General features: G+C 45.4%; 1 protein-coding gene across 4 annotated transcripts; it reads left to right on the top strand.

Annotated features, from left to right (window-relative positions):
- Window positions 1-5,253: 5,253 nt before the first annotated feature.
- NOXA1 (NADPH oxidase activator 1) lies at window positions 5,254-22,288 on the top strand. 4 transcript variants are annotated; one of them, XM_048512062.1, is made up of 15 exons: window positions 5,254-5,548; window positions 7,435-7,517; window positions 8,744-8,852; window positions 10,225-10,359; window positions 12,170-12,277; window positions 13,233-13,292; window positions 14,195-14,226; window positions 15,119-15,254; window positions 15,947-16,006; window positions 17,165-17,249; window positions 18,912-18,967; window positions 19,789-19,958; window positions 20,544-20,649; window positions 21,672-21,795; window positions 22,060-22,288. In XM_048512062.1, the coding sequence occupies exons 1-15, from the start codon at window positions 5,375-5,377 to the stop codon at window positions 22,215-22,217; spliced, it is 1,596 nt and encodes a 531-aa protein (XP_048368019.1). In that variant the 5' UTR covers window positions 5,254-5,374; the 3' UTR covers window positions 22,218-22,288. The 4 variants fall into 4 exon arrangements, with proteins under 4 accessions (XP_048368019.1, XP_048368018.1, XP_048368020.1 ...); XM_048512061.1 differs by having other exon boundaries at window positions 19,765-19,958; XM_048512063.1 differs by lacking the exon at window positions 10,225-10,359 and having other exon boundaries at window positions 19,765-19,958.
- Window positions 22,289-23,159: the final 871 nt, after the last annotated feature.

Here is a 23,159-nt window from a genome sequence, read left to right as displayed (position 1 = left end):
GCTGCAACAGAATATTAGTGTCAAAAAAAAAGTCCCATCATTTCCCCAGAAATGCTTGCTTAGGAGTGGGTGGAATTGCTCCTATGTGGGCAGCGGAAGGTGGGGAAGAACAGAAAACCTGAAGCAGGAGAAATGGACACTAGATTCCTTCATTCTCCCTGTGCAGGCAGGGAAATATTTGTAGTTTCCCCATTTTTTTGAAACTGCAGGGATAATTGGATCTGCAGTGCAGTGAGTGCAGGAGAGGGGAAAACGCATCCATAAGGAAAACTCTTCCCTGAAGAGAATGTACATTCCCTGGAGGGCAGATTGCGTGCACAATAGGCCTGTGACCAGCGAAAGGTCACCCAGCAGGCTTCATGTGTAGGTGCAGGGAAACAAATTTGGTTCTCCAGGTTAGAGTCCATTGTTCTCAATCACCTTGGCCCAGTCACCAAGGTGTGATCTTCCCTTGACTGATTGTATTAGGAGCAAAATCCGATGCTGTTTCTAATACTATTGTTGTGAGTCCTGTGCAGGCCATAGAGGGTGCAGCATTTGTTGGGAATGCAGGAGGTGCTTGAAACCAGGATGTGCCAGGAGCCATGGTTGTAAGAGATGAGTTGCAAGTTATTTCAAAAATGGGGTTCTGCAGTCTTGCACTTTCTTGAGGGGTGGGTGTCATTGGCAACAGGCCTTAAGTGAACTGATCAGCAACTGGGGAGGGGGGCAGCAACTCTAAAATTTTATTTTTTCCAGAAGATTATTTAGGAAAATGCTGTTTATTTAAGAAGCCAGGAATTTTTGAATAACTGGAGTTTGGCACATACTGGACTGTAGCCTTTCAGTTAACATGCATATGCAAATGGATCATGCAGCCTGATTGGTGGACTATGACCATTTCCAAAACTCAGGCTCTGGCCAATCAGATTTGGCTTTGCAAACAATGCAAATGGACAGTGAGCTGTATTTGTTGCACGTAGCTCCCATCAAAAATAGTTATGCCCCAATGCAAATCCTTTGCTTGCGCACTTGGCCTCTTGCACCTTGTTGCAGTTTGTCTCTTGGTGTTGAGCAGTAAACCAAAGGTTGGTTAGTTTAATTATTCTAAATGTGAAATTCAGCTTTTTCACTTGCCTGCATTCCATTGCAACTACTGTCAACCCTTCCAAATCCTGCAGCAGGTTTTCCTCTCTTCTCCATACCCATCCTCCCTCCAGAGATCTCTGGTCTTCAGCCTCCCCCAGGTCCCTCCCTCTTTTGTCCCAAAGGTTGGTTCTTCTCATGGCCAAAATCACTTCTCTAAAAGCCGCTGCCTTGAGTTTCAACATTCCATGTCTAACCCCTTTCCCTCTAAAGTAAGAGTGTCAATGCACATTCCATGATGTGGTTTATTGCCTAACTCAGGCAAGGATTGCTTCTGGAGTACATTCTGTGGAATGCTGGACAGAATGGCCTTGCAATTGGGAAAAAGCTCTGTGAAGTCACATGGTGGAAACTGCTTGGGCCAGCTCCCCCTGCAATTCAGAGGAGAGATGGTGCAGTGCTTAGTGTCAAACTGGAGACACCCAGGTCCAAACCACAGAGATCCTGCTCTAAAGCTCACTGGGGTGGGTGTGACAGCTCTCTGTTTCCCTGCTTGACCGATTTCATAGGCTTGTTCTGAGGACCGAAAGAGGCAAGAGAACTATGTGTGCTGCCTTTTAGAGGAAGGGCAGGATAAAAATGTGATAGATGTAGAAGGTGCTTTTAAAAACAATTGCCTCACAACAACCCTTTGTTGTAGATCTCTCGCAGGTCCTAACTACGCAATACATTGTCCATGTGTTCACCACGAGTCCTATCCATAAGGTATGTGATAAAAGTTCCATGCTTCAAGTCTGGAATGGAATTCCCAGATATGCAGGGACCTGATTCAAGTTGGTACTGTGACACATTGGGAAAGGGAGCTTAAGTCGCCTCTTCCCCTGACTTGAAAGCTAGGGTTTGCCCCTTGGGGAAATCTTGCATGAAACTCGCGAGCATATGTAAGTTTCATGAACCTTCACTTGTGCTCATGAGTTTGCCTAGTACAAGCTGTATGCTACCTCTGTCTTGAGTAGTGAAGCTCCATTTCAAGTTGGGATAATGGTGCAGGTAGGAAGGCTTAAACCCCTTGTTCCCTATTCCACAGACCCAGTCTGAATGGGGCCTTGATCTAATAATTCAGTTCTGAGCACAAAACTTCTAGCACATGTCCCATGAACAGGACCAAATGGCAATGTATTATATAGCTAGGCCATTATACCCATTTTACAGAGAGGATTAAGAGTCACTCAGATTCCAGCCACTATATCCTACTGCCTCCTTTCCTCACATCGACACACGTTTGGATGAGTCTTTTCCTCTTGGTTGCCAAAGGAATGGGAGAAAAGAGGGACTGTTGAACCACTGAGCCCTGTAGGCCAATACTATCCACACTGACTGGAGGTGGTTCTCCTGGGTCTCTGCCAGCTTTGCTACCTGGAGATGCCAGTGGTTAGCTCCAAGCAGGGGCTATACCACTTGAGCGGTTCCTTGGTGGAAGAATACAACATGGTTTGGGGGTATCCTTACTGGCAATCTAAATCCTTGGCCACCTGAGAAACCAGTGGGATTGTGAGCTCTTTTATGCACCCCTGCTCCTATATCTTTTTAACAGCCACTCAGTCTTCAGATACTATTTCTGTGCCACATGAAGCAATATCAGCAAAGTTCTCCAGATTGTCACTGTCAAAGACACAAGAGCATCCAATGTTTTTTTTTCTGGTCAGCTGGTAACTCTAGAAGCCAACAGCCAAAAGTTTCAGCTACCCAGCAAGTTGGCAAGTAGGGCTACAACCGGGCCTTGTAGTGTGTTGCCCTGTTAACAGGAGATGGCTTTGGAATATTTCATAAACGAACATCAGTTCTACACCCTTTGCCTATTTGTTCTGGACTTCCTGGAAGAGGGCATCTTTTCTCTTTATTTTTCTTTTCCATGTTACTTGAAGTTTGAAACTGTGGATCCATCTGCCATTTGTCCTAGAGCACATACGATTCCCTCATCGCAGACAAGGCCTTTTCTTTTTAACTAACCTTGCTTGGTTGTATATCGTTTCTTTTGGCTGTTGTATGGCTGTGTACATATTGTATTTAGAAATGGCATTCAGATGTGTACATAGTATAATATATTGGAATTTAACCAGCAGTTCCTCCACAATCAAGCCCTCACTGCGGGGTTGCTGTTGTTTTTTTATATTGACAAGTGACCAATAAATTCTGTTGGTTTTCAGTTTTGCATTTTCTCCCTCTCTGCTTCTGCATAGGGTTGCCAACTCTGGCCTGAGCGCTTCCTGAAGATTTGGGGGCAGCTCCTGGTGAGGGCAGATTTGTGAGGGGAGGAAGCTTAGTGGGGTTGCGATTCCATACAGTCCATACTCTGAAGCTGCCATTTCCTCTAGGACAGGGGTGTCCAACTCAGGCGCTTCAGGTGCTCATGGACTACAATTCCCATTAGCCCCTGTTGGCCATGAGGGGAGGAAAATAAAGCCACCAAAAATAAAGCCACCGATATTGCATTGAGTGTTGGTGTGGCTCCATGTGGCACACTGTGTGCAGTTCAATTTGGAAATGATACAGCAAAGATGGGAAAAGTGTGGGAAAGGACAAGCAAAATTATTACTGTCTCATGACTCCTTTCCCAAGAGGAAAAGCTTTGAGTCTGAGCCTTTTGAGTGTAGAAGAAGGTGATTAAGGGGGACATGACAGACGTTTATAAAGTTACGCATGGGATACAGAAAGTGGAAAGCATTTTGTCCTTTTCCCATATTACTAAAGCTCAGGAATACTCAGTGATGTTCATGAGCAATTCATTCAGGACAGACAAAATGAAAGGCTTTTTTAGTTAATGAGTAAAGAAATTATGGCATTCACTCTCAGTATATCAAGTGATGGCCACAAGTATGGATAGCTTTAAGAGGAGGAGAGATCCATTAGTGGCTATTAGCCATGGTAATTAAAGAGAACCTCCATGTACAGAAGCAGCCAAACACTGATTACTAGTTCTAGGAGGCATCATTAGGGGAAGGTCTTGACCCCGTGCCCTGTTTGTCCACCCTCTGGCATAACTGGTTTGGCTGCTGTGTGAAACAGGATACTAGACTAGATGGACCACTCCTCTGATCCAGCAGAGCTCTTTAAGTCTTTATCCATTCCATGCAATTTTCAGTATGAAAAAAATATGACAAATGGAAGTCCTTTAATTGGCTTTCGAGAAACTTGATTAAAATCACTTGATTAAATATGCTTACATATTGCAAAAATCTCAGACAGTTCCCTTCTGAATCTGCCGTAGGATCTGTGTGAAATAATTTAAATTTGAATAGATACTTCTTGGAGCAGGATCATGTCTGATGATCTCTATGTATATGAGAGCAGACATTCCCAACTTAAAACCACAACCCGTAACTGGAAGCGGGCAGTGACCGGTGCAGACTTGCAACGGCAGCAACTCCTCCAGGGGTCTGCAACCTGTGGCTCTCCAGATGTTCATGGACTACAATTCCCATCAGCCCCTGCCAGCATGGCCAATTGGAGAGCCATCTGGAGAGCCACAGGTTGCAGACCCCTAACCTCTGGTCATTCTGCAGAATCATTTCAATGGGAAGGAATAATCCAGCTACACCTGATGCAGATCCAGCAGCATCTACCGATCCCCAGCAGAGGCTGCCTAAAAGAAGAACATACAAAAAGGGTCAGACAAAGATGCAATAGACTAGGTGTGGCCAACCTATGGCACTCCAGATGTTCATGGACTACAATTCCCATCAATCCCTGCCAGCATGGCCAATTGGGGCTGATGGGAATTGTAGTTCATGAACATCTTGAGCTCCATAAGTTGGCCACCCCTGCAGTAGACTGTAGATGTGTGCTTTTATGCCTCATTGCTGTCATCTTCTCTTGCGGAATACCAACATGCTCTAGTAATGAGCAGAGTATCACTGATTGGGCGCAAACGGGAAAGAAGAGTTCTCATTTTAAAACAAGTGTTTTTCCCTGAGTGCAAAGCTCCAAAAATGTTCAGACTTGCGAAATCTGGTACATGCCAGAAACCTGATCATATAATGAAGGGAATTGTCCCTGCAGGGCGGATAAGTACAGACCCAATTGAAGCGATCACAGGGGACAGAAAACCCTCTGTGTCCCGCCCAGACAGACAAAGCTTTGTCCTGGGAGTCCAGGTGACTCCTCCTCTAGTGGCATTTCCTTATGCTCATATTGAGCAATAACAGCCTGCCTGGTTTGGTCTGAGGATCCTGAACTTCCTGGTTTGCACCTGTCTGAAAGCAAAGCAAGCAGCAGCAGAGAAAACGCTGAACAGTTTCAGAGTAAGGCCATGGCCTATCGAGACCTAGTGACCAACTGGCACAAAGGCATCCTGGCTCTGGAGGAGGGCAACTGGGCCTCAGCCTTAAAGATCTTCCAAAGCATCGAAACGCCTTCCTCAAAGACAGAGTTCAACATTGGCCGCATCCATCTCCTAAGAGGAGACCTGGCAGAAGCACTGGAGGTAAGTCAAACCCATTTTTATACATTGATTGGCAACAAACCTGGGTTTGCCATAGAGAGTTAAAAAAATAATGCAACGCCGTGAAGAGTGTGGCTGCTCCTCCAGAAAGATTAAAACTCTCAGATTACCTGATAAGATTGATAAGACAAAAGACTTAGGACAGACAACATTTATTTATGTCTTTAGTTTAAAGGATTGCAGTTAGTTACCTCCCTCCGTCCCTCCCTCCCTCGCACCACGGCTTTATATAAGGGCATGACAATCCTTGCAGTTTTATTATCAACTCCTTTCCTAATTATCCCCAGCATAGAGTTTGCCTTTTTCACAGCTGCCATGCATTGAGTTGACATTCCCATGGAACTATCAACTAAGACCCCCAAATCCCTTTCCTGGTTTGTGACTGATAGCACTGACCCTTGCAGCATGTATGTGAAGTTTGGATTTTTTGCCCTTATGTGCATCACTTTGCATTTTGCTACATTGAACTGCATTTGCCATTTCTTAGCCCACTCACCTAATTTATCAAGGTCCGCTTGGAACTCTTCGCAATCCTTTGTGGTTCTCACCACCACATGCACACAAGTATTGGAACCTAATGCAGCTAATAAAGAAGTCTGTCTTATGGGCAAAGAACAATAAAAACAGAAATAAAGCATTAGTCTCTAAATACTTTTGAATTTTTTTTAATGGAAGCAGAGAATTGAGGGAAGGTGATACATATATTGGTACGTGGTAGGAAGTGCCATCAAGTCACAGATGATGTATGGTGATCCCACTGGGTTTCAAGGCAAGAGACAAACAGAAGTAGTTTGCCATTTCCTGCCTCTGTATCACAACACTGGTATTCCTTGGTGGTCTCCCATCCCAATACTTGCCTGAGTCAACTGCTTAGCTTCTTAGATCTGATGAGAACATACTAGCTTGGGGTTATCCCGGTCAAATATATATTGATATAATGGTATATTGGTGTAATAATACCAATTATACATTGGTATGATTTTTTTTAAAAGCCCCAGTGACAGGAAAAGGCTGCCATGGGGGGAAATGGCTGCTGAATGGGTGGGACCAGGAAAATCCAAAATTTCCTACCCACATGACAGACATCCAAGCTTTGCTGTGATCATTGTCAAAGCTTCAGACCAAAGCAGGTAGATTAGAGGAAAGCTGGGGAAATCCCAGCAGGTGCATGAATGTACCACAAAGCTGAAACAGAACAATTGGAATGAACACACAGAGAATTAACTGGCACTTAAAGGGGGATTAGACAAATTCCTGAATGAAAAGTCCATTGATGCCTCCTAGCCAGGATAGCTGAAAGGAATTTCTATGTTCAGAGGTGGCTCTGAATGCCAGTTCACCTGGAAGTGACATCAAATCCTCCCCAAACTTCTTTTTCAAGGGAACTGATCTTGGTAACCTGGAGATCCATTGTAATTCCAAGAGATCTCCAGGGGCCATCTGGAGGTTGGTAACTCTGACTCACAGAGCTTCTTATTGAGCTGTGCCTTTGCTTATGCCAAACTTATCCGGAATTCCCCACAAATGCAGTATAAACAGTCCTGGTTCAAACTAAGCCTGAACTATTTTCTGTCTTGCATGCTTCAACCCCAGCATGCCTCGGTCCTGACAGTGGCTGGCATCTTTACCAGTGCTGAAGAAGCTGTATTCATGGTGGGTACCGATTGTTACCCATCTCTGCTCCTGAGCCTTTGCCAGCCTGAAGCAAGTGAAAATCTTCACTCATAGTATCTTCATGTCAGGAAAAAGGAGCACAGGTTATTTCTGCAAGCTGCAGCTACATTCACAAGAGCAGCCACAATCATAAAAGACTGGCAACTTCAGTGCTTAATTGGGATTGTTATTTGTGTCTGCCATCTCCACTCCAGGCATTTGACCAAGCAATTTCCAAGGATAACTGTTTAGCTGTGGGCTACTACCAGAGAGGCTATGTCTGCCTGCGGCTGGAGAGGTAAGTGCTGCTCTTTGGTCACAGGGGACGAGAATCAGCGAGTTAGGGTCATCACACAATCAAATCCATCAGATAAACCCAAAGGTTTAACTTCTTGGAGGTTGGGCAGGGAAACTGAGACTCTGAAGAGCAATCCAAGGATAGGGGTTGGTGTTAATTGTGAGTTCAGGAGAATCCCTTGCACAGAGTATAATTCTGAATACACGTTTAGTAGCTGAAGATCAATTCCTGGTATCTCCAGCTAAAGGATCTAGTGTGAACAGATATAAGAAAAGATCCCCTGGAGAGCTGTTGCTGGTCAGAGCAGGCAGCACTGAGCTAAGCAGATCAGATTCTGCAATCTGTCGGCAATACATTCAGTACTTCTTCAGACAGCACATAAGCTGCTTCTGCACAGGCAACACAAACGGGTTAAATGAACCCATCTTGTCTGAGTCAATGTTTGCACAGCAGGTGTAGGGCTTATCTGGGATCACTGGGATTCTTGTGTCAGGATGCAGCATGGTTCACATGGGAAACGCTGTGATTCCCTGCAATCCATGCATCCGAGGGTCCTCCTACCTGAAAATCTCCCCCACACACTTATTGGTCATTAGAGTGGATTAGAGAATCCACTCTAATGGTAGCTGCCTGCAGAATCCACCATAGTGGTGGGTGGAAAGGGGGGGAGGAATAGAACTCTTCCTGCTTGCTGTAGTTTGCACAGGCAAGCAGGAAGTGTCTGAAATCCAGGTTAAAGGGGAAAAGTCAGTAATTCAGTGATTTTCATTTAATCTGGATTCAGCCAAATATAACTGGTTAGAAGTGTTGGGGAACTTCTCCCCCGTAACATTTTTTTCACATCTCTGAATCCATTATTTTTGGCCTGTGCGGAATCATCTGTAGTTAACTTATGGAATTCATTGCCACAAGATGGCTTGAAAAGGGGACTTGTCTAGTTACATAGCTGTGATAGCTTAATGGAACCTCAATATACAGAGACAGGTGAACACCTAAGAATATCTTTCAATGGGGACAATATCAGGAAATGTTGTGGCCTTCACAACCTCCTTGTGGACTTCATGGCCAAGTGAGAGTCTCAGACACACTTATCCATTTATAGAACCTGGATCTTCCATTCCAAGTTTGAACCTGTAACCACTAAGCCACACTAATTATCTGTTCTGATTTTACACCAAGCTCAAAGCGAGACTTTCTTCTACAGCCCAGTATTTTTCCTGAGGCAGGTATGAAGAAGCCCTGGACAACTGCCGTCTGGCTCTGGCTCACCTCCGAAACAACTCCTTTATTGATTACAAGCAGCTAGGTTTGAAGTTTGTGTTGTATGCCTGGGAGGTAAGTGATGCGGAATACTGAGTAGCAGGTAGGCTTCTTGCCAGCCTCCAGGTGGTGGCTGGAGATCTCCCACTGTTACAGCTGATCTCCAGGAGACCCAGTTCACCTGGAGAAAATGGCAGCTTTGGAAGGTGGACTGTATGACATTATTATAATCCGCTGAAGTCCCTCTCTGCCCCAAACCCCGCCCCCCTCAGGCTTCACTTGCAAAATCTCCAGGTATTTCCCAACTCAGAGCGAGCAACCCTACATAGGAGAAGGACTAATAAGTCTCAACTATGGGGAGCTCTCCAGTGGGCCCCAAGCACTCCCTTCCCACAGTGACATGTGGAATATTGCAAGAAATTTGACAGCATCAGTGGACAGCCAATGCCAGCTTGTGGGAGGTGGGTGTTCAGTATGGTTCCAAGGGGTGCAGAGTGTGTCTCAGATAATGAGATGTGGGTGTAGATCTGGGAGATGCCCCCATTTGAATCTCATCGAATGCACAAACTCGTTAGGTAGCACAAACAAGCCATGCAACAAGTGAAAACGCTTCCAGAAAGTAATTGCTTTCAAAAAACCATTTCCAAAAGAGAATCTCTTGGGAACAGCATGCAAATAAAACTTTTTGAGGCAGGAAATAAAATGTTTTTGGCTAAAATCCATGCAGAACTCCATGGAGGAAACATTGTATTTCCTGCCTCAAAAAGTTTTAATTGGTTTGGGCGGAAAGGGCCAAGGCTGTAACGTGTGTACCTCAAAGGAATAGCCACCTAGGTCCAATCTAAATGGAGAGGATTAATTCACTTTTTAAAAAGCAAAATTCTGAGGTAATTAATTCTTAGTCATTGTAGCTATGTTAGTCCCACACAATGAGAAACCAAGAGCAAGTAAGTCAAAACAGCTGCACATCTTGCTGTCCTCCAAGAAGTTCAGAGGTGTGACCCTCCCAACTTCTACATAATTCTAATGAAGTATGTTTAGAGTGAAGTATTTATTTATTATCCTTGCCTTTCTTTCCAAGGGGGACCCATAGGAAGCTTGTATATCCTCCTCTCCTTCATTTTATCCCCACGGCCACAACTACCCTGTGAGATAGTTTAGGCTAAGAAAGTGTGTTAGATCCGAGGTCACCCGGTAAGCCCAGTGACTGACTGAGTGGTAGTCCATGCATTTGAATCCAGGTTGGTGACTAATCAAACACCCTGATCTGGATAAACTAAAGTTTAAAATGTTGAATTTCAGCCACATCTGTTGGGACAGTAAGTTTGCCACCAAAGGTAATACTATAATCTGTCTGAATGTTCATCCTTTGTTTAGTCCTGAGGAATGTGGTGTGGCCCAAGAGGTTAGTGTCTGGCTGAGGTATTCTTTCTTGAACGACCTACAGGTGCTATACAATACTGCTGCTGTCTACTGTCAGCTTGGGAAGTGGCAGGATGCCGAACGCACCCTGGAAGAGGTCTGTGCGTGGATTCCCAGGAATCAGACCGTACACCTCAGTGCTGCTCTGGAGCAAGTGCAGGTGGGAGGTTCTTCTCACAAAACTAGAGCTGCCATTTTGCAGAAGCGTTGAGACCACTAGAAAGAGGAAGGGTGCTTTTGAATGCCTTGTTAGGAAGTCAGAGACTAAATAAAGGTAAATGAAGCCCTATGTGCGAGCACCGGGTCATTCATTCATTCATTCATTCATTCATTCATTCATTCATTCATTCATTCATTCATTCATTCATTCATTCATTCATTCATTCATTCATTGTTTGATTTACTAAACCACCCGCCCCCAAAGCGCTCTGGGTGGTGTACAAGGACAAAACAATTAAAAGTTGTAAACTAACAGTTAAAACAAGATCAATTTAAATACAACATCAATGAACCAGAGGAAAACCTAACAATAACATTAGATGGCAGCCTGCAGAGACCTCTAACCCCCTGGGAGGGGACCAGGCACAGCATATGGTGGCCAAATAAGATGGTATATAGGGGTGGCGTGGGAGGCAATCAGCGACACCCCCCCCCCAGCCCAGTGGAGCAGCTCTGTTTTGCAGGTCCTGCGGAACTGTCCAAGGTCCCACAGGGCCTTGATGGCTGGAAGGAGAGCGTTCCACCAATCAGGGGGCAGGGCAGTAAAATCCCTGACCCGAGTAGAGGCCAGCCGCATTACTGACCCATGGGGTGATGTCACATCACGTTTACTTGGCAGGCTATGTTTACGGGGTGGTTTGTCATTGCCCTTCCCCAGTCATCTACACTTTGCCCCCGGCAAGCTAGGTGCTCATTACCCAATCTCAGGGAGACGGAGCCTTGAGCTGTCTACCTGAAACCGACTTCCTTTGGGACTGAACTCAGATTGTGAGCAGAGCTTTGCCTTCAGTGCTGCAGTTTACCATTCTGCCCCATGGGGCTCCTTATACTTTTCCTTACCTCTATAAATAAAAGAGTCTGGAGACTTTTGTAAAAAGATGGCTGAACATTTAAGGAAGGGTCCTGGAATACTCTTCAAAAGGTCTTCAAAAGTTCCTCTGTGTCTGTGGACTTGTGATCGCAACACTGATTGACCACAGCAGAGGATAACCCCCTCCTCCCCATTTCTCTCTGTGATTTTGTTTATAAAAATTTGTATAAAATATCTATTTCATTTTTGTTCTGCTTGCCATGCCTCCTTTAAATGTTTTTATTGAATTATTGGATATATATTTTATTTTTAATGTTTTAAAGTTTGGGGACCCTGTTTCGATAGGAAGACAGCATAGAAATGTTGTAAATAAATAAACATAGATCAATCAAATATGCATCTGAATAAGTGAGGTCTGATTCATGAAAGTTTACACCGGAATAACTTTGTGGCCAGCATGGTATAGTGGTTAAGAGCAGGTGGATTCTAATCTGGAGAACCGGATTTGATTCCCCACTCCTCCACTTGAGTGGCAGAGGCTTATCTAGTGAACCAGATATGTTTCCCCACTCCTACATTTCTGCTGGGTGACCTTGAGGTAGTTACAGTTCTTCTCAGCCCCACCTACCTCACAAGGTGTATGTTGTGAGGACAGGAAGGGAAAGGATCTTGTAAGCCACCTTGAGTTCCTTACAGGAGAGAAAGGTGGAATATAAATCCAAAACTCTTTCTCCTCTTCTTAAACATGCCATATTATTTCTGTTTTTATTTTGTGAAACAAAAACGGGGCAGCCCAATTATTTTGCACAATTATTTTGTAACAATGATGCTTCTGTACAGAGAAGAAAGGTCAAAGCACCAGTTTCTGGACTGTATGATGGGTCTATTTTTATGCTGGGAAAATGCCATGTTCTGAAGTGTCTGCCCTGCCCTGTCCTAGGACCGTCTCTTCCTGCAGCCTAGGAGCCTCCCTGAGGGGGAATTCTTCAGACCTCGGAAGGAGGATGTGGAGGAACTAGAAGCAAAAGATTTCCTGGGAAGACCCAAGGTAGTATCTGCAGGCCTTTTTGTTGAAGAAGTGGTATTCTGATGTTCTGAGCCCAGCCCTCATGGAGGGGATAGCCTTTGGCCTGGCCTGTACCAGTTCAGACTGGACTGATTATTCCCCCTTCTTCAACATGTAAAAAAAATCCAGATATTGGGGAGAATGACCCTCACTTACTTCTAACTCGCTACTGGTTTTCTATCTGAGAGAAATTAAGTTACACATATGAAGGAGGTGGTGATGGCCACTAACCTGGATAGCTTTCAAAGGGCTTGGTCAGATTTATTGAGGAGAAGTCGATCTATGGCTACCTATCTTGATCATTGTTGATCTGAGGTTGCAAATGCCTCAGCAGACCAGGTGCTCAGGAGCAGCAGCAGCAGAAGGCCATTGCTTTCACATTCTGCATGTGAACTCCCAAAGGCACCTGGTGGGCCACTGTGAGTAGCAGAGTGCTGGACTAGATGGACTCTGGTCTGATCCAGCAGGCTCTTTCTTATGTTCTTAATCTACCAAAAGGGATGGGGGAGAGGCAGCCCAGATGAGGGTAAAGGGGCCTGGGATTGGCTGATGGCAGCCCTTAATGGTGAGCTAGGCCAGGAGAAGACCAAAAGGAAGACATCTGTGGCATCGTGTTTAGAGTATCGGACAAGAGTCTGGGAGACCAGATTTGAATCCCCGCTCTGCCACATAAGCTTTGTTGGCTGACTTTGGGCCAGTTATACACTCTCAGGATAATCTACTTTATAGAATTTTTGTGAGGATAAAATGGAAGAGAGGAAAATGATGTAAGCTGTTGTGGATCTGCATTGGGGAGAAAGACAAAGTGTAAACGAAGTAAAATAAATACATTGATTTAGGAATTTGGCACGGGGGATTCCTCTGGAGAAACTCAGTCAAGATCTAGTGCTTAACTCATAAGCGCTAGTTTTGCCAATGTCAACCCCTGTCATTACAGGTCATCTCTTCTGCTTTTGAGGAAGATAATGCCAGCTGCCTTCAGGGTCTGCAGCCCCAGGTGAGCTCGGGAATATGGGGGGGGGGGCACAAATCCCATGCCCCAGACTCCTGTATGAGAGACAAGCTACGGTGGCCACCCTTTATTTCTTGATAATGCTCCTCTACATTTTTGACAGCGGCACTGGGGGGCAGATATTACTTTTTTCCCTATCAGTAGCCTTTGCCAATTTTTTTTAAAAAATAAGGATGGATTAAAGAAAACTATTGTTCGGCATTTTAACAGCTGCCTGGCATGCACAAATCCAAGTGATGCAGCTTTCCCCTACATGCACGGGGTGCATGCTGCCCTCAGGGGCAGCTTAACCCTACAAAGCCAATTGAAGTTGATTGAAGTTGGTTGCACTGATTGAATTTCTGCCATTCTGGTAACAGAGCAGAAAAGTGCCCTCCTCCTCACTTTTCAGGGATAGACTATGGGGCTTTCCCCACTCACTTTCTGCTGCGCGCCGCTCTCGCACCCCCTCAGCGCGTGTCATTCCTGGCGCGCTCTCGGGGTTCCCCACAACCCCGTGCTCCGCGTGGGGTCATCAAAAGGTGCTGTTTCTTCAGCTCCAGGAATGACGCGCGCTGAGGTGGTGCAAGAGCGGCAGCGTCAGGGCGGCTGCGTGGTTGCCGCCCTTGCAAGTGGGGAGTGCTGCTGGACCCCACGCTACTTTCCCGGAGTAGCGCGCAGCAGAAGGTAAGTGGGGAAAGCCCCATCCTTGCCCCTTTGCTGGGTGAATCATGCAGGGGCAAGGTGAGATACCTTCTAAACACACATATTTGTGCAGTCATTCTGCTTGTAATCTCCACTGAGACACCATTACCTCTGCACTGTGGGCTGAAGGAAACACTGGGGAAAGAAAGATGTCCCTCTTTTCCATGCTCATGGTCATAAATGCAATCTGGTTTTCTCTGCAGGGCTGTTATAATCCCGAAATGGATCCTTCCCGGTGAGTGGCCAGACCACAGACGGGCATTTGGCTCTGTTTATTTTTATTTGAAGAAAACCCATAATGTTCAATTTATATTCTGGGTCATTTCTCAGGAGCTTTGCTTGCAAAAGGCCCTAATTTCCTCTCCAGCATCTCTAGTTAAACACAGTAGGTGTTAGGAAAGATCTTTTTCTGCTTGGGTTCCTGGAAAACTGCTGCCAGTCAAAGAAGGTGATACTAAGCTAGGAGGACTGATAAGGAAGTTGCATGTGTTCATATATTTCCAGAGCACTAACCAAAGAACAGAATAGGGCCCCTCCAAATGACCATAACCATAAACAACTACTGGTATTAGTTTCCAGCTGCGCTGCATCAAGGGGTTAATTAGGACACGCTAAAGCCCTAAACTATGTCAAAAGATTCCGCAGCATTAGTCACAAAAATGGTCATTTCGTAATTTTTAGTCTTTTTTTATTTTTAGAGGCCTCTCATTATCTGAGGCCCTAAGATGTAGCTTGCTTATGTTTGTGCACAAATCCAGCTGTGGATGGGACAGAGAGAAAGAAGAGTCCCTATTGGTATCAGAAAAGAAGATTCCCTATTTGTATTTTTAAAAATGCAAATATAGCCAGACAGACTGCTAGTGGACATGGAGGTGACAGGGCTGAATATTCAAGATCTAATGTTAGCTTTCCACTTTATGCTGTCTGGACCCTTGTACCAAAACAGCTGTATAATGTCAGAGATTCTATGTATACAGCTTGCCCCTTTGCTAGACTAAGCTTCATCTGCTTCTGATGCAGAAAGCGCAGGCCCTGCTGTAAAAAGAGGTGTCTTGGCAGGTGTGCGTGTTTGCATTTTGCTTAACTTTGCTGTATGAAATAATCTGGTGGTTCCTTTTCCTCTGCAGAGAGCAAGAGGGCGGATACCATTACCTGGTGGCCCCGTATTACCCAGAGAGGGGCGGACCCCTTAAAGCTGGCAGCGTTGTTTACATCTTATCAATGGGTCCAGGCAGTCATGCATCAGGCATATTTGAGGGGCAGGTGAGTACCTAACACTCTAGTGGGTAGTGTGTATGAGTGGGGCTGGCTGGCCCTCTAATAATCTGAGACAGCAGAATTCTACAGCTCCAAATTCACTGGGAAATCCCTAAGAGAGAATGCTTCAAAGTAACTGAGTCAGAGATGTGGAGACAGTGTGTGAGTGTTCATGTCCTCAGTTTTCTGACTGCATCCCTTTTTTCCTTGCTCCATGTGCATGGATGGAACATCAGGATGAACGTAGTGGTTTAAAACAGATTAACAATGGGAACTATTAGAACTGTTAACAGCTAACCAGAAGTTCTCAGTCTTAATTCTGTCAGGTCCCAGTCCCAACCGTTTTCCCTGGATCTCTTAACTCCACCCATGAATTCAAACTCACAAAGGCACACATCACCACACTGTGAGTCAAAATCACTCACCTAATAGTTCAATTTAACATTTGCCTGTTTGTTGACTATCTGTTGTTCTTTGAAGACTACGGATTCCATAGTGCAGTTCATCTCACAGGAATGCATGATGCACAACAGCATTCAGTGTTTGTATTAATGATTATAAACCCAATTTTACAGTACAAAAGGCATATGCACATCAACTTCTAGCCCTTTCAAAAAAAGTGCTTCTCATCCCCATACTTGGACTATTCCAGAAATGTCCACATAAATGTTTAAGTTTTGCATGTTTTCCCCCCTCAGAAAGTTTGCATCCCAGTCTCTTACCTGGAGCCCATGCGGCAGGTTGGACATAGCAAAGGGGTAAGGTGGCATTAAATGTTGATCTCTTCATTGAGAACCTGCTTTCATCCCATTTCTGTCCCCACGTTGCAACTCTTTTATTCTGCAAGAGAACCAGACAATGGGTAGTATCATAGGCCTCAGTGGGAAGGGAGAGCTTAGATCTTCCTGAATCTCTCCTGGAGTTTTCACCCTTGCAAGAACCTGTATCTGATTCCTCCTCTTCCTCACTTGCTTCTTCCAACCCTGCTTATTTCCCACTTTTAATGTACAAGATTCTGTCTAGCAGCACTGCCTGGACTGCCTACCACCTAGACCCTCTCTTCTTCCCAAATCAGGGTTGCCAGTCCTGGTGGGCCTGGTGATGTCCTCGAGTTACAGCTGATCTTGAGGCTACAGAGATCAGCTCCCCTGGAGAAAAGAGGAGCTTGAAGGGTGGACTCTATGGCCTTATATGGTCTGAGGTTCTTCCCCTCCTTAAATCCCTCCCTCCTTCCCCTCAAAATCTCCAGGAATTTTTCAACTGGGAGTTGGAGATCCTATGAACCCAGATTCCCCACCACCACTGGCTGCCCTTGGCCATTAGGAGAGCCAGTTGACCAGAGAAGAACTACATGCAGCTGTCAGCAGGCAAAACTTTTCACTGGAAGAAGATAAAAAGTTTTCACCTGCTATAACCAGGCCAATGTGTATGTTATAGTCTACGCAGGTTGTGCCTGGATTCGTTGTGAGCTGTGGGTATCTTTCTACTCCCAAATTTGGGGTTCCCAATTTAAATCAGGACCAGGGGAGAGAAAGAATGTCACTTTCCCCCGCTGGGTCTGTGTCAGGTTCAGAAAGCACAGGAGAAAAGATTGAAGCCCCTTCTTCCTGTGGGCCTCAGTCCCAGTCTGAATCAGGCATTACATGCAGGGTAGTGAAGGGCCACTAAGACAGAGCGGGAACCCCAAACACAACCTATATAAACAGCAATGTGTGAAACAGCCATAACCATGATATTAAAGGCATAGTGATAGGGGTCAGCTGGATTGTCGGCATCTTTGCTAGCCTTTCTCAGGTGTGCCAGCACTCTTACAAGCTTTGGTTTAGTTTGCACACACCCCTACTTCATCATCCCAGAATCATCTGTTATCACAAGGAACTGAGCATGTCAATATCCCCCTCTCTGTATTCTTGCAGGAGATCCAGGGTGGGATCCCCCTTCCCCCTGAGAAAGTGCCCCCTAACCGGCCCGCTGAGGTGCAAAGGATGCAGCCACCACCAGGTCAGCAACAAGGCCAGAATTTGTGGGTTTGGGTGGGGCAGCGCTGGTATTTGAATTTATTTATTTATTTATTTATTTATTTATTTATTTATTTATTAGATTTTTATACCGCCCTATCCCCGAGGGGCTCCAGGCGGTGTACAACAATAAGCATAATATAACATAAAATGGCTAAATCTTTAAAAGCAGCGATAAAACAGTAAAAGCTAAATCTCATAACTACAATACAAAAATACTAGCATAAATATAAATGGGGTCCAGCAGCTCCATATTCAAAATCCTCTCCCCAAGAGGGAGGAATGGCAGGTCCCGTTGAATGACAAACGGCCCAGATGTAGAGGGCTATGAAAGGTGGGGAAGGGGGCACCATCAGCGGCCGGTTCCTCCAAAGGCCCGGCGGAACAGCTCTGTCTTACAGGCCCTGCGGAACTCACCAAGGTCCCGCAGGGCCCGGACAGTTGGAGGAAGAGCGTTCCCCCAGGCCAGGACCAGAGCCGTAAAGGTTACTTTTGAGGTTACTTTTGACTCAAGACTATCTTACTCGCATGGCATCCTCTCCCTCTCCACAATATATTGGCTTGTATGCAATCAGTCATAGTCATATAATTTGCCTTTGTGCATGGACATAGTGCCTTTCCATCCCTGCTAAATAACTGTAAGCTTCACAACTGAGATTATTGAAGAAATGCCTCATTTCTAGCAATGGTTTTTTCCCCCCTGCCTTTACCTCGCTCCCACATGCTGGCCAGAGACACAGTTGTTGAAAGTTTTCTTCCACCAGATAAATATTAGATTTACAGGAGCCTTTTCAGGTGAACGAAAGGGGTGGATCTTGATGAGAAGGGCTAGTGCGTGTATGAGAAGGGAGTAGATTTCAGCATTCCTATGAGATCCAGAGCCTTTCTGTTTAAAGGTTCAAGTTCTGCGTTCAGAGACAGAGACTCATCTAGTGGGCCAAACAGATTGCCTGAGTAATTCATACAGCAAACACCAGGAACTGGGAACTGTCAGGGCTGTTCGAAAGTGGAATTCATTGCCTTGGAGAGCAGTGGAGTCTCCTTCTTTGGAGGTTTTTAAACAGAGGCTGGATGAACATATGACGGGAGTGCTTTGATTGTGTGTTCCTGCATTGCAGGGGGCTGGACATGAAGTTGATGGCCCTTGTGGTCTCTTCCAACTCTATGATTCTATGGATGAGGACAGTAATGTAGTTCTGATTGTAAAATAGTGCTGGTGTCAGTGGGAGCATTGAAAATACACTCCTTCCTTTCCAGGTGATGTGCAAACCTGCTTGAACTGCAATGTTTCAGAAAAGACTGTAACAAAGCAGGTTTGGGAAACCCTGGAAAGTGGGTAATTGAAGAATAGCACTGTGTGGATGCTGCTAAAAGCATCCTTGTTTAACTGCCAAGGGGAAGTAAAATAGCCATGTGGGTGCAGCCAAGGACACAGTAGACACAGTTCAAATCCTCACTTGGTCATGACTCTCACTTAGACCAGTCACTCAACCGTCCTAACCTATCTTACAAGGTTGTTGCAAGATTCAAAGGAGGGATGGAGGGAACCTAGTGTACTTCCCTGAGGTCCTTGGAGAAAGGGCAGAATAAAACATAGAACAGAGATAAAGATAATGCAACAAAAGACATGAATTCTTCTTTGCAGGACCGACAGAGAGAAATGTGGACATGAATGACACTGACCCCAAAGAAGCACTGCAGGTAAGACCACAATTCCACCCTGGCAGATACCCTGGTCCCCAAATTTGTGCCTTTTCCTTTCATAGTTGCAAAAGAACAATTGCCAGGCAGGCCTAATGTTCAGAGAGTGAAGGAGGAGTGCTGCCCCCCTCCCCCATACACACACCTGTGCTTCATCCCATTCTGTTTTGATCCTCTGGATAACATAATATCAGGGTAATTGTCTCTGACTGGTTGAGATCACATTCCAGAGGGGAGTGCAAACATTTGGAAAGGACCCAAGGTAGCTTCCTAGGCAGCAGCCAGAGGAGGAGAGAGTCATTCTAACTTTATCTGTTAACGTCTGTCTTCTTTTCCTGAAGTGCCTACTTCCTATTCTACTCTTACTCCAAAGGAGTTCGGGATGGCCGAGGTGCTCCTTTTTCTTCTGAGCATTCTGACTGCCCTGCCTTTCCTCAGGGGTCAGAGTAGTTCAGTCAATAGCTGCTCCAGCCCTCTGTGACCCAAGGGTGGCTTAGCCAATTGTTGCCCAAACCTTCACCATTCCCAAAACTGTAATGATTAGCCATGTGGGAAGCAATAATCCTGAATTATAGCTAAACATCTGGGGGGTGGGAAGCTAGACGTTTGGTACATGTACATGTGAATGTTTGTTTCTTGTCAACCCTCTGGAGATTTTGTTAAAAGGAACAAAACTGTTGTTATTTATACCTTTTTTTGCTGATTTAATTGCATATCAACTGGATTGTCTGTTTTTGCATTTTGAAATGGCCTTGCAAAAAGCCCTCTGTGAAACAGTGTTCATTTGCTTGGGGTAGGCAGAGCTTTCTTCTCCTGTGCAGACCCCATCGGCTCAGGAGGAAGTCTCTCCCATCAACGGCAGGCCCATTCTGCTAACAGTTCACGGATCTTACACTGCAAACATACAGATGAGTAGTGCCCCATCCCTGGCTCACTTGCGTGCCTTGCTGCAAGAAGAGTGCCAAAAGCAAGCTGAGAAGATGATACTGAGGTATGTTCTGTGACAGTCTAGCCGGCAACAGGCCAAGGACCTAGAGGAGCAGAGAGCCACTGATGGGAGGAAAGGAGTGGGGAGAGAGAAATTCCAGCCATAGTTCAAACTGTCAGCTGTTTCTTCTGGTACACCTCCTGCACCTTTCACAGCTAGGGTTGCCAACCACCAGATGCTGGCTGGAGATCTCTTGCTATTACAATAGAGATCAGTTCACCTGGTGAAAATGGTTGTTTTGGAAGTTGGACTTTATGGCATTGCCTGAATATGCACAAGGTGTCTGCTGCGTTATGGGGGCAAATGTCTGTCGTGGCAAAATTTCTTGTATGGACATTTTTCTTCAAGCCCCACTTTCACCTTCCATTCACTCCGCAGTAAGTGAGATCACTACTAGCATGATTTTAATTTGCTTTGTCACCAGAGCGGGACATATTTGCCAGTGCCCACAGCTTTGCCCCAGACATCTTCCCTCCATCCATGGCCAGCCTTCCCAGTCCCTCGCATTCTCTATATTCTGTGTCAGAGAATTCCATAATTGCCTTTTGCATGAACCACCAGCCTAGTTCTGTCCCTCATCACTTGCAGGTACAGACCTACAGGCAGTGATGAGTTAATTCCAATTAGCAAGGATGAGGAACTGAGGAAAACATGGCAAGAGGTACAAGGTAGCCAGCTGACCCTTTGGTGCCAGGTATGTAGTCTCTGTTGCTGGGTTTTCTGGCTGAAAGATTCCCTCTCTGTTCTAGCATGCTCTTTTTGCTGTATACATAGATACAGCTAGAAGAGAGAATTAAGTAGTAAAGTCCTGTGGGGAGAGAAGGATGGACTGTCTTATGTCAAGACAGCTAACACAGCAGACAGCTAACATGGCAGGGAGATATCTGTACCCTTCTCTTATCAGATCACTTTATTTCAGAATGGTATACTTTGATCTTTAGAAAGGTTGAAGCTATTGGTTTCCCCTTGGATTCACTCCTTATGCTCACAAAGGTGGAAGCCTTCAGACTAGTTAAGAATAGGCTCTTGGATCTTGATTTTCATAATTTGACTCGTGCTGCCAAGACAACCTGTTCACCGACTACATTATTAATCCCATGCGAGCGAGGAATTATGGCAGCATATCTTCGTCTGCTGATTAATCCCACCCAGAGGAGAGCCTTGGCTACTGCAAGATGTAATGTGCTGCCATCAGCTCTGCTGGAGGGAAGATTTAAGAATATGGAACGTTCTAAAAGAGTTTGTTCATGTGATATGACTACGGTTGAAACACTTGACCATTCTTTGTTTCTATGCCCTAAATACAATAAGATACGCATGAAATACATGAATTCCATTTTCTTGCAATGTTCTCAGTGGCATGAGTGTTATAAGATACCCAATCTCCTGAACAGCTCTGATGTACTCTTTTGTGAAACTGTTGCAAATTTTATACTGGAAATTGGTAATTTTAACTGTATTTCTTAACCTTGTTTTGTTTTAAAAATTTGTCCCGTTTTATATGCCAATAAAGGCTTGTGTTGTTGTATCTGTACCCTTCTCCCTGCCACATTCTTTTTCTGCTTGCAAGGAGTTTAAAAACAAACAAGCATGTATATCAAAAATGTGTTCCTATACCTGTACTCTGACATGGTATAATCTATTATATCCCCTCCATATTCCACCGTGTTAAAATATTATGTATATAGATTCAGACCCACTTACATTTTTCCAAAGGGGAAAGACAACCGCACAGACAGACGTGTTCTCTATCAAATGGTGGCACAACATCCTTACACTGCACAGGGGATGGAGGACCTGAATTTTAAGGAAGGTGACATACTGGAGATCCTATCTGAAGGTAATGCATTTCTGATTGGTGGCCCAGACCAGCGCGTCCTTCTAACCTGGTAAAACATCCTTTGGGTAAATCCTGGGCTCAGCACTTCTGTTTCCTTAAATAAATGCAGAGGATGAGAAATCCTTGTGTGGCAGAGTGGATCTGCCAAACTTCTTCATGATCATTAAGAGCCTTGGGGCCCTTCTGTTTGCCTTTGACACTGTCTGCCACTGGATTTGCATCCAACCATCCTCAAACTCATGTCCTGCTCTTGTGTTTCCACAGTGAATGAGGAATGGCTAGAAGGGCGCTGCAGAGGAACAGTTGGGATTTTCCCAAAATGCTTTGCTGTGCGAGAGATCCCTCCTGCTGCTGCTGCTGCTGCTGCTGATCTCCCTCTGCCCCTTTTCCCAGGCACGGTTGCCTCCCCTTCGGGGGACTGAGGAATCTTTCCATGACCGTCATTTTTACAATATTTAAGAGGAAATAAATAAAAATGTGTATTGTTACTATAGCAGGCGGCTACAAAGTGGGTTTTGTCTATTCTGACCTCTGTACTCAGAAATAAATTGCACAAGGTCACTTCTGTTCTATGCCAGGAAAAGAGGGATTCTTAAGCTTGCAGAAGGCATGAACATCAACTGACTTTGCTTATGCTGCAGAATTTATTCCACAGCTTTTGTCAGAGTCTTCATAGAGCTGTGCAGAGGAATAGAAGTAATAGAAGCAAAGGGGACTGTAGGGGTGAGCCCGTGAACCCAGCAGAACCGTAGAAAGAGCACCTGGCATGCCGGTGCCGGCTACGGCCTTCTGGGCGCACAAGCTCCCCCACCCCCCAGTCCCCCATGAGTCACAGGTCATGAGATGCCTGACTCACGGTCACCAGATGTCCGGGACAAAGGGGGCTCTTGCCCTCCAGGTGTGGATTAGACCCAGACGTGGATGCTTCCTCCTGCACGTAGTAGCCCGATGAGATCATGCATCACATGATGATCTCCCTCTCTCCCGCTCTCCTGCCTCCTGGTCCACCCACATTGCCCCCCCTCTTGTAAACCCTAATAAAAGGAGGCAGAGCCTAGCACACGGCAGAGTTGCCAGGATCACGGAATCCCGCGCTTCCTGCCGCTGGTGCTCTCCACAAGATGGAATCTCCACGTCTCGTCTCTTCCTTGGGGCCTCGTGGGCAAGACTACAGGGGACAATTGCCTGTCTCCTCTGGCAAGCTGCAATTTTTGATAGGGAAGAATTTTGCAAATTGAGGTGGGAGGTTCCAATAGTGTTGCATCCTATTTTCACCTTAGGAGGGGAACATTATTTAACACAATTATTTCCCTGTGGGAAAACTAGGATTTTACTCCCCTAAAAATGGGACTGGCTGTTGATAC

This window comes from Sphaerodactylus townsendi, linkage group LG12, assembly GCF_021028975.2.
Source record: "Sphaerodactylus townsendi isolate TG3544 linkage group LG12, MPM_Stown_v2.3, whole genome shotgun sequence".
NCBI classification, from domain to species: domain Eukaryota; kingdom Metazoa; phylum Chordata; class Lepidosauria; order Squamata; family Sphaerodactylidae; genus Sphaerodactylus; species Sphaerodactylus townsendi.
This window is presented reverse-complemented; position numbering and strand designations above follow the sequence as displayed.

What these genes read in the sequence shown, in the direction of transcription:
- NOXA1 (XM_048512061.1), top strand. Translation starts at nt 5,375, where the DNA reads ATGGCCTATCGAGACCTAGTGACCAACTGGCACAAAGGCATCCTGGCT. An exon ending in GTCTGCCTGCGGCTGGAGAG is followed by an intron (nt 7,518 to 8,743) that starts GTAAGTGCTGCT and finishes TTCCTGAGGCAG; the next exon opens with GTATGAAGAAGCCCTGGACA. An exon ending in AGCTGACCCTTTGGTGCCAG is followed by an intron (nt 20,650 to 21,671) that starts GTATGTAGTCTC and finishes ATTTTTCCAAAG; the next exon opens with GGGAAAGACAACCGCACAGA.